General features: G+C 24.5%; 5 protein-coding genes across 5 annotated transcripts in view; 2 read left to right on the forward strand and 3 right to left on the reverse strand.

The window, feature by feature from the left end:
• Positions 1-242: 242 nt before the first annotated feature.
• On the forward strand, positions 243-995 carry commd8 (COMM domain-containing protein 8; the record flags this gene model as incomplete). Its single annotated transcript, XM_629570.1, has 2 exons — positions 243-527; positions 663-995. The coding sequence occupies 2 exons, from the start codon at positions 243-245 to the stop codon at positions 993-995; spliced, it is 618 nt and encodes a 205-aa protein (XP_629572.1).
• Positions 996-1,280: 285 nt separating this feature from the next.
• trappc2l (trafficking protein particle complex subunit 2-like protein) lies at positions 1,281-2,083 on the reverse strand (the record flags this gene model as incomplete). Its single annotated transcript, XM_629571.1, has 5 exons — positions 1,281-1,403; positions 1,513-1,597; positions 1,699-1,768; positions 1,851-1,956; positions 2,045-2,083. 5 exons carry the CDS (start codon positions 2,081-2,083, stop codon positions 1,281-1,283), a joined length of 423 nt encoding a protein of 140 aa, XP_629573.1.
• A 1,194-nt stretch (positions 2,084-3,277) lies between these two features.
• On the forward strand, positions 3,278-4,335 carry DDB_G0292692 (hypothetical protein; the record flags this gene model as incomplete). The annotated part of the gene is made up of 3 exons (XM_629572.1): positions 3,278-3,539; positions 3,634-3,882; positions 3,965-4,335. The coding sequence occupies 3 exons, from the start codon at positions 3,278-3,280 to the stop codon at positions 4,333-4,335; spliced, it is 882 nt and encodes a 293-aa protein (XP_629574.1).
• A 56-nt stretch (positions 4,336-4,391) lies between these two features.
• On the reverse strand, positions 4,392-6,746 carry DDB_G0292694 (hypothetical protein; the record flags this gene model as incomplete). Its single annotated transcript, XM_629573.1, has 1 exon — positions 4,392-6,746. The coding sequence occupies one exon, from the start codon at positions 6,744-6,746 to the stop codon at positions 4,392-4,394; it is 2,355 nt and encodes a 784-aa protein (XP_629575.1).
• A 395-nt stretch (positions 6,747-7,141) lies between these two features.
• The window catches only part of colA (colossin A), a gene marked incomplete at both ends in the record, with an annotated part of 33,422 nt that continues 29,644 nt past the window's right edge, over positions 7,142-10,919 (reverse strand). Inside the window, one exon of the mRNA XM_629574.1 lies at positions 7,142-10,809. Within this exon, the coding sequence (XP_629576.1) occupies positions 7,142-10,809 (3,668 nt within the window). The remainder of the gene's footprint in view (positions 10,810-10,919) is intronic.

The raw sequence follows: 10,919 nt of genomic DNA on the forward strand, positions 1-10,919 counted from the left end.
AAAAAAAAAAATTCCAAATCCACAAATTAAAATATTTATATTTTTTTTTTTTTTGTATTATAATTCCTCATTTAAAAAATAATTTGGTTTAATTTTATTTTGACTTTTCCTTTTTTTTTTTTTTTTTTTTTTTTTGATTTTTTTTTTTTTTTTTGATTTTTTTTTTTTTTTTAATTTTTTATTTTAATTTTATTTTTTTTTTGTATAAAAAACAATAATTAAAAAAACTAAAATTAAAAGCAATGAGTTCAGAAAAATCAACATCAATTGAAAAATTAACCAAATATTATAGTTTACAAGTTGTTTCACAAGAAAGATTATATAATTTTTTACCAAAGATTAATATTTTAGGATCAGATAAAGTTTGTTGTGATTTCATTCATTCATTAATTGATCAAATATGTGGTAAAATCATTTCATTCGATAGATTTATAAATGATGAAAATCAAAGAATAATATATCAACTTATTAGAGTTTACACTTTATTTATAAATAAAGTTGTTGGTAAAGATTTAAAAAAAGAATTTGTAAGTGTTTCAATCAATCAATCAACCACAATTCCATAATATTAATAATATTAATCAACTATTATTATTTATTATTTATTATTTATTATTTATTATTTATTATTTATTATTTATTATTTTTAAAAAAAAAAAAAGATTTGTGAAGATTTAAAAACATCAAATGTAGATAATATATATATTACAGCTATTTCAGATTGTATTATTTCAAGATTCCAAGATATTAAAAAAGAATTAACAGAAAAATTATCAACCATTAGTTCATCATCATTAAGTGATTTCGATTGGAAAATGAATGCAATCCTATCAAGTGATAGAATTAATATTGTACAAGAAAATGTTTTATTATTAAATCTTACAATCGAAACAAATATAAATGATAAAAAAGAACAAGTTTTAATTGAATTATCAAAAAAAGAATTGGATCATATTTTAGAAACTTTTGATCAAATTAATGAAGTAAGTTTTTAATTTAATTTTGGATGCAAATGTTTATTTTTTTTTTTTTTTTTTTTTTTTTTTTTTTAACCCCTATGTTTATTAATATTTTTTTCTTTTTTTTTTTTTGGGGAATTCAATCATTAAAAGTTTAATTAAAAAAAAAATAAAAAAATAAAAAATAAAATAATAATAAAAAAAAAAAAAATCTAAAAGATATTGTATAAAAAAAAAAAAAAAAAAAAAAAAAAAAAAAAAAAAAAAAAAAACTATATTCTATTTTCATACTTATGAATTATTTTATTTTTATTTTTAAATTTACAATGATGGTACAAGATTTGTTACTTCTTGTAAAAACTTTTTAGATTCTACTTTACTATTTGGTTTATAAAATGGATTGCTTGTTGTATTTATAAATAATGTTTGTAATCTCTTAAAAAACTAAAAAAAAAAAATAATATATAATTAGTATTTTTGAAAATAATAAATTGAAATTGGAAATAATAAAGAAATTAAATGTATTGATAATAGGACTTTTTAAAAAACTTACTAATTTTAAATCAGAATCTTTAATATCTGATGTATCTAAAACTACAATAATGAACTTAATTTTTGTGTTTGTTAAATATCCATATCTAGAGATAATAAATAGTATTTTTTTTTTTTTTTTTTTTAATTTTAATAATTGTTAGTTTTGTACAAAGTTTAAAATATTTATAATATATTTTATTCATACACTTTATAATCTTCAGTTGGGTATAATAAACCTAAATACATATCACTTGGTAACTTTTTGTTTGAACCAGCTAAATGAAAAAAACAAAAAAAAAAAGATGGGATTAGTATGAATGAAAACAAGAAAAAAAAAAGATTCATTGAATTACCTACGTTTATCCTCTATAATATCTAATGAACAATGAACGATATAGTGTAATTTTAATTTATTTTCATCAGTTATACTTGATGAAAAATCTTGAATAAATAATGGGTTATTCTATTTAAATAATAAACTATTAATAAATAAATAAAAAAAATAAAATAAAAACAGAATAAGTGTTGGTTTAATTATCTTTTTTACTTACTCCCTTTCCAACGATTGCGACACAAACAATTTTCTTCATTTTGAGACGTATACTTTTGATGTGTTAATTAAAAAAAAAGAAAAAAAATTAAATAAAAAAAAGATTTTTTCATTTTATTTTTCATTTTTTTTTTTTTTTTTTTTTTTTTTTTTTTTTCATTTTTTTTTTTTTTTTTTTTTTTAAACAATTAGTTTTATTTATTTTTAGTATGAATTTAGTTTATAAAAAAAGAGCACCCAAAAATACACAAAATCACATAAATTAGATTGGTTTTTTTTAATATTGCAGATATGTTTTACTTGTGCAACAGTTTCAAATGATAATGCCATTAAAATTTGGAATTTAAATCCAAATCAATAACAACATCAATAACAGTCGTACTACAACAATAATACTAACAGCAATGAATAAATGTGGTACACTAGTTGAAACCAGCGTTAATAGTTCATTAAAGATTTGCTCAAAATTATTTAATTTTGGTGGTTAGTATGCTTTATTAAGCAGCGCTTGTTATAGTAGAATTGTAATGTTGTGGTGGATTTAGATGTTCATGGATCCAAAGTGGTGGTGATGATAATTTCTTTTTCATTTCAACTCATTTATGTGCTGATGAAAAGCATTACTTTTATCCTGGTGGTATCGATGTCAGGATGTTGGTGAAACTTGTCATTTCTCTGATCAATTCAATTTCATATTCTTCATTACTATCTACAAATACAACAACTATTACTACCTATACCTGAACAACAAATTCAAATAAAAAAAAAAAAAGAATAAAAAAGAAAAAAATGATCTTAGGATTTTTTTAAATTAAAAAATATTAAAATTTATTTTTATTTTTATTAAGTTTTGATCAAAACAGAATTAATTTAGTTTTAAAAAAAAAAAAAAAAAAAAAAATATAAATTGTAAATAAATATTTAAATTCAAGTCAAAAATATTTTTTTTTATATAAAATTTATCCCCACTCGTTGTTCTTCAAAATAAAAAAATAATTACAAAAAATGAATGATAAATAATTAAATTCTAAAAATAAGGATTCTCATATTAGAACTATCACATTCAATTTTTTATGTTTTTATAAATAGAAATTTTTTTTATTTTTTTATTTTTTATTTTATTTTATTTTTTTTTTTTTTTTATTCGCCTTTTTTTTCGTTTTTCATTTTTTTTTTTTTTTTTTTTTTTTAATTGAAATTAATAAACTATTTTCAGAACTAAAAAGAAAACAGAATGGAAGCATTTCAAAAGATTCACCCATTAGAATTTTATAGAAAATATTTAGTTAGATCAGTTAGACCAGATGGTAGATCTTTAGACGATATAAGAAAGACAACAATTTCAACAGGTTCAATAACCACAGCAGATGGTTCATCATTTGTAAAAATTGGTAGTACATCAGTAGTTTGTGGTGTTAGAGCCGAAGTTGGTGAAAAACCGTCAATTGATAAATCAAAATTTTCAACATTAAATGTTCATGAAAATAAAAATATATGTAAGTCTTTGATTATTAATTTTTTTTTTTTAAATTTTTAATATTAATATATTTAAATAATAATAATATTATAATAATAAATAAATAAATAAAGTTATAAATATAGAATTAGGACCAATTTGTTCAAATACATTTTCATCAAGTAAACCTTCAGATATAGCAATGTCATTATGCTCAAGATTAAATTCACTTATAAATCGTTTAGAGATACCAGAAACAGATTATTACTTTGATGAAGAAGGTAAAGCATTATGGTATTTATATGTAGATGTTTATTGTTTAGATTATGATGGAAATATATATGATGCTGCTGTACTTTCAATAATATCAGCTCTTAAAAATGGTAAATTATAAATTATAAATTATATAATTATTAAGGTATTTTTATAAAAATTCTATTACTAATATTTATTATTAATTATTAGTAAAATTACCAAAAGGAATTATTGAGAATAATGATGAATTTTATAAAGATTTAGAATCACCACAACGTAAATTAAATATTCAACATTATTTAATCCCATTATCATTTTCAGTAATTGATGACTATATACTAGCAGATCCATCATTAGATGAAGAGAAATTATCATCAGGTACAATTAATATTACATATAATGAATTAAATGAAATTTGTTTATTACTTTCAAGTGGAACAAGTTTAATATCAAAAACAAATTTAAAAACTTGTATGGAAAAAGCAAAAGAAAGATCTACTTTCATTATAGATTTAATAAATAATAGTAATAATAATGATAATAATAATAATAATAATAATAATGTAGAAATGAAAGAATAATAATAAATTAAATTTTTTTTTAACATGAATTTTTTAATTTTATTTATTTAATTTATTTATTTCCATTTTATTTTTGAATTTGATAAAGATTCATCTAAAGATTGAATTATTGGATGGTTAATACCTAAATTTTGTTGAATTTTAATTCTAAATTGTTGAACTTTCTTTAATTGTCTCATTGAGATTAAAGATTCTAAAGCTACTTGATAGATGTTATATTGGATTGAACATTCATAACGACGTTGATCATCTTGAATCATACGTGCGCATTGTTCAATGAGATCCAATGGCGCCATATTTATTGTTAAGATTTCAACGAATGCTTCAATTGGTATATCAGATACAAATGATTTTGTAAAAATGCCTTTCTTCTTTGGTAGTATACTATTAATGTATTGCCAATCTTGTAATCTTGATCTACTAGTGAGTTGATTGTAAAGATAGATTTTATTTGAAACTTTATAATTCTCTTTATAACTTATTGGTGACGATAATTTATCTTTTGGTGCACTTGGATGATAAACTAAACAATAATAAATTGTATCACTAACTGATTTACCAATTAATGTAGTTGGTCTTGGTACTCTTTGAAATATTGGATCACCCTTTAAAGCTAATTCACTATCAAATTGTTCAATTTTAATTTGTCTATCTAATACTGATAAATAAGTTTCAACTTGTTTTAAATAAATATCTAAATTATTATTATTAATACTATTACCAGTTTGTTGTTGTTGTTGTTGTTGTTGTTGTTTACCAAAATTTACACACCATTGATTTAATAATATTACTTTTCTATTTAAATCTTTTTCTTGAATTGCCATATATAGATTAATATAGATTTCTTCATTTCTTTGATTATTTTGTTTTTGTAAAGTTATTACATCATTAAATTTACCAATTCTTCTTAAATAACCTAAAAACATATCATATAAACCAAATTTATTACTATCACTAATTGAATTTATAACCTCAAAGAATAATCTTGTATTTAAACTATTGTATAAATAATGCATAACCATTAAACTTGCATCCATATCCATTGATATTACTGATTGTCTAAGTATTTCTTTTTTTTCCTTTATAGTTTTATAATTTGTTAATTTCCTTAACTCTTGATTTAAATTAAATGATTTAAAACTTGATAATTGTTCTGAATTATTTGAATTATTTGAATTATTATTATTATTATTATTATTATTATTATTATTATTATTATTATTATTATTATTACATTGATTTTTTTGATTTTCATCTTCTTGTTGTGATGAAGAAGATTGTTGTAAAATGTTTTTATGTTTATTTATAAATTTATTTGTATTTTTTAATTCTTCATTCTCTTCTAATAATTTCAAAAATTTTGTATTCAATTGATCTAATGATAATTGTAATGATTCTTTTTCTTGTATAACTTTCATCATATTAGATCTATAAGTATTTTCTTTAGATTCAAACTCTTTATTCATTTGAATTTTTACATTTCTAATTAAATTATCAGCATCAATATTATTATTATTATTATTATTATTATTATTATTATTATTATTATTATTATTATTATTATTATTATTATTATTATTATTATTATTATTATTATTTTGAGTTACCAAAGATGTCACTGCTGCTGTTGTTGTTGTTGTCGTTGCTTTTGTTGAGTTTTTAAGTGTTTGTTGCTGTTGTTGTTGTTGTTGTTTTTGTTGTGGTTGTTGTTGTGGAGGTGGTGGTAAAGGTTTTTTAGTTATTGGGGTTGGTTTTGTATCTTGTAAAAATGGATTCAAATCATCATCATTCTTACTTGGATTGGATTCTTTATTGTTACAAGAAGATGTGGATGTATTTAAGAATGGGTTTAATTCCTCTTCTGATTTATTATTTATACTAGAGTTTTGCATTAAAAATGGATTTAATTCATCTTCATTTTTAAGTGTTTGTTGTTGTTGTTGTTGTTGTTGTTGTTGTTGTTGTTGTTGTTGTTGTTGTTGTTGTTGTTGTTGTTGTTGTTGCTGGAGTTGATTGTTATTTGAGGTTTGTTTTGATAAAAATGGGTTTAAATAGTCATCTTCACCTACTAAATGTTGTTTTGTATTATTACTAATAGGTATTGGAGGTAACTTCTTATTCGATATATCATCGTTTGATGTTAAAAATGGGTTATCATCACTTGAAAAATTATTATTATTATTGTTATTTGTTAAAGGAGTTACAGGTAGTGATTTTCTATTATTATTATTATTATTATTATTATTATTATTATTATTATTATTATTATTATTATTATTATTATTATTATTATTATTATTACTATTATTATTTTTGTTATTATTAGAAAGTGGATCAGTTATTAAATTGGCCCCATCTACTATTTTGTTGTTTGATGGTAAATCAAATGGGTTATCTTCAAAAGGGTTCATTGTGGTATATCAACTTTCGACTTTACAAAAAAATAAAAAAAATAAAAAAATAAAAAAAAAAACAAAAACACAATAAAAAAAAAAAATTAAAAAAAATAAAAAAAAAAAAATTTAAAAATAATCAATTTCCCATTTTTCCAAGATTTATTATTTTTGTTAAGAATAAATAAAGACAGACTGGAAAAATAAATATATTTTTTTTTTAAATTTTTTTTTAATTTTATTTATTTACTATTTTATTTTATTATTTAAAAAATATTATTTTTTTTATTATATTATTTGGTTAATTTTTTTTTTTTTTTTTTTTTTTTTTTTTTTTTTTTTTTTTTTTTTTTTTTTTTTTTTTTTTTATGTATAATTATTTAATTTTTTAATTTTTTAATTTTTTTAATTTTTTAGTTTGTAACACCAAAATTTAAATCATATCTACTTGAAGCTATCATTGGATCTAAAATAAGAATATTTGAAATTGTTGCTTTTCCATTAACCATTGTTGCAGCGTTATAAGGAATAGATGAAGTTGGTAGAGGTGATGGAATAATTGAAAGTGTAACTGAATCAGCTGTAATAATATATTGTTGATTTTGGTATGGTGGATTAATGAATTTAAATAGACCTAATGAATCGGTTGATTGTTTTTGAATTAAGGTACCATTGGCAAATAATAAACTAACGGCAACACCTTGTTTACCTTGCTCCCATGGTTCTTGAATACCATTACCATTTGTATCAATAAAGACAATACTACCAAGGGTAATTGGTTTTGGAGAACAGTGGGCTACAAGTTGACCAAGACCCGATGCTTTGCCAAAGGTAACTGGATTGACTGTATCTGAATTATCAGTGAGATAAACTTGGAATGAAGAACGAAGGGTACCATTGTTATTGTTATAAAATTTGACTACACCTTCGAATACAGTTGTAGCATCGAATGAAGCTGATGCAACCTCTGGGAAACCTGGAACTTGGAAAACTGAAAGACCACCAGTATCATCATGACCAATTTGACCTTTTCTAAAGTTATCATTATAGAATTCACCAGTACCTGGACCTTCAATTTGACCTTTATAACCTGATGGACCTGTATGAGAACCAATAGCACCACCACATTTACCATCTCTTTCTGGGACATAAACTCCATTGACCAAACAAATACGTAAAATATCTGGTGCCGATACGAAACTACCTTGATCACCTTCTCTATCTCTGATACCGATAACCATATCATTACCATCGAATGTAATTGATGCAACGACTGGTTGTGGATTGTCATCGATATCAATCCATGGTTGCCATGTACTGTTACGACAGACTGTATTTGAATCAAAATTCTTACAACCTCTGCTATAATTTAATGGTAGAGTGACAACCTTTGTGAAGACTTGAGTGACTGGATCAAAAGAGTGAATGATTGCATTCATATCTGGGATGGTTGGACCACCACAAACTGAACCTGTATAATATTTACCTTGATGGAAGTTGATTGCAAATGGTTGCCAGAAATATTTGTCTTGGGTTCTTGTACAACCAAATGGAACCGTAAATCTTTGAGTGTTTGTTTTATTTGGCTGAGTATCCAATGGCATTATAATAATATCACGGGTTTGTAAACCAACTACTGCCAAACTACGAGTGTATGGATTAATAACAATACCACCAAATGCTGTACGATAAATCTCTGAAATTCTAAAATCTGTATCTAAACTAATGTCCATACCTAAAATATCATCAGTACCTTCTGTATCTTTTTCAAGGAAAGAATCAATTCTAGTGTATAGTGAATTTCTACCGGTTACAGTATCGATCTTATAGATTGCATTAAGACGTCCAGGGCCATAATCTGTACCAAACTTGGTGAATGCTGAGGCGTAAAGTTGTTTCTTACTACGATCATAGGCTAGACCATAGGTTGTACCTGATTCATAATAGAAGGATAGTGGAGTGATTTGATTATGTTGAGTAGAATTGTATGGGAACATAACGATAACTGGTTCACCAGTGTTTGGACCATTTTCATCACTATTACCAATGACATAACAACCTACTGAAAGATTTGGTACATCATTACATGTTTCTTCATTGGTGATGAAAGAGAAATCTGCAAATCCTGCTGGAACGGTGTAGGTGTTTGGAAGAATTACTGAAGTTGGTCTACATGTTTCAACCTTATCGCCTGAACCAGTTGGAAGTGCTGGCGTACCTACTGTAATCAAATAATTACCATCTTGTACAAGATTAAAGAATGAATATGAACCGGTTGAATCTGTAAGAGTGGAGTTGAAAGGAGTCTTACTATCGGCATAGTAAATATAAACTGGAATCTTTGAAAGTGGTATATCTTTAGCTGTACCAAATTGACCACTGATATCGTATTTACCGTTACAATTGTAATCTTTGAAAACTCTACCAGTGACATTCTTAAGACTTGGTCTAATTACACCAAGATTAACTGGTTTACATTTATATTGAGAGAATGGACAAACTATATTATCATCATCATTTGCATCCAATGTAAACATTGTAGAATTAAAGGTACCCAATAATAAAGAGTTTGTTGGTGAGCCAGTTACATTGAATTTAGTTGTTAGCCAACCAGATCCTGATGGAGGAATCAAGGTGAGTGTATAATTACCAAGTTGAAGGTTTGGAATTGAGAAACTACCATTGGCTGCCACTGGTGAGGTTGCAACAACAGTACCAATTGGAACTGTAGTTAAACCACCATTAACGGCTTGATTGGCAGATTTCAATTGAACAGTAAAGTTACCTGGTGGAACTGAACCCATTTCAAAGAGACCATCTTGTAAAACATCATTCCAAACGTAACCAAATACACCCATTGTAGTGAAAACAAAACCTGCATCATGAGTAGGGTCAAGGTATGGTGCTGTATATAAATTTGATTCATTATCAAATCTTGAACGAATATCGGATGATGTAATAATAAGATTAAATGCATCAGTTCTACCATTAGGGAATGCATTGTTTTCTACTTGATTTGATGTTGACACTAATTTGGTTGGAGTGATTGAATAACCGGCTGGTATGACAAATTGAACGATATAATAACCTAAACGTACATTATCAATGTAATAGTAACCTTGAGAGTTTGATACTGCTTTCAATGGGTTACCATCTGAACCCATAACTGGTTGACCATTGTTATTTAAGAGAAGTACAGTAACATTTGGTAATGGTTTTTCATCAATATCAAAGATACCATTCTTGTTGGTATCAATAAAGGTTCTAACACCCAATGCAACATATGGGGTATTTATACCAACATTGGCTTTGTTGTACGCTTGTCTACAACGACTAACACTTGATACAGTTACTACATCTGGTCCTGGCATTGTGAATATTGGTGTTGTACGATTTAATGGGAAGAATCTATTGTTGACTAAACCAGTAGTGGTGAAATTTGAAATGATATAACGAGGTGGAATTGAAACTGTCATATAGTAGGAACCTGGTGGAACGTTTGGAATTGAATATTTACCATTTACATCTGTGACTGCCATTTGAATTGGTTTGCCGAAAATATCATTTGGAGTGGAACCATCTGCATTAAAGAGTGTAAGGTTTACATATGGGAAACCAATTTCATTGATATCAAAGATACCATTGAGATTACCATCGGACCATGATTGTTGACCAATACTGTAACATGGGATTACAATACCTGCATCATTGTTTAGATTTTTCCAAGTATTTGATCCATAGGTTGTATCCAATGTAAAGTTATTCAAAACAATTACTTGACCGTTTGCTGTGGCTCTTGACATACCACCTGTCAAAATTGGTGAATAAGTAGTACCTGCAATATATTTGGTACTATTGGCAGGTATAGTTAATCTTACTACATAGGAAGGTCCACTTGATACATTTTGGAATAAATATTTACCATTGGCAGTTGTTACTTGACTTGAAATTGGTTTACCTAAAATATCCAATGCTGGTGAAAGATCTGAAGATACTAATAATTCAACTTTAATACCATCTGCACCAACTTCACCATTGTCTAATAGTGAATTATTATTTGAATCAATCCAAATAGTATCACCTAAATATATTTTTTTTTTTCATCAAATTATATTAAAAAAACAAATTATTAATAAAAATAAAAATTTTAATAAAAATAAAATTATATTTAAAAAAAATTTAATACTTTAC

This window comes from Dictyostelium discoideum (genome assembly GCF_000004695.1).
Source record: "Dictyostelium discoideum AX4 chromosome 6 chromosome, whole genome shotgun sequence".
Taxonomy (NCBI): domain Eukaryota; phylum Evosea; class Eumycetozoa; order Dictyosteliales; family Dictyosteliaceae; genus Dictyostelium; species Dictyostelium discoideum.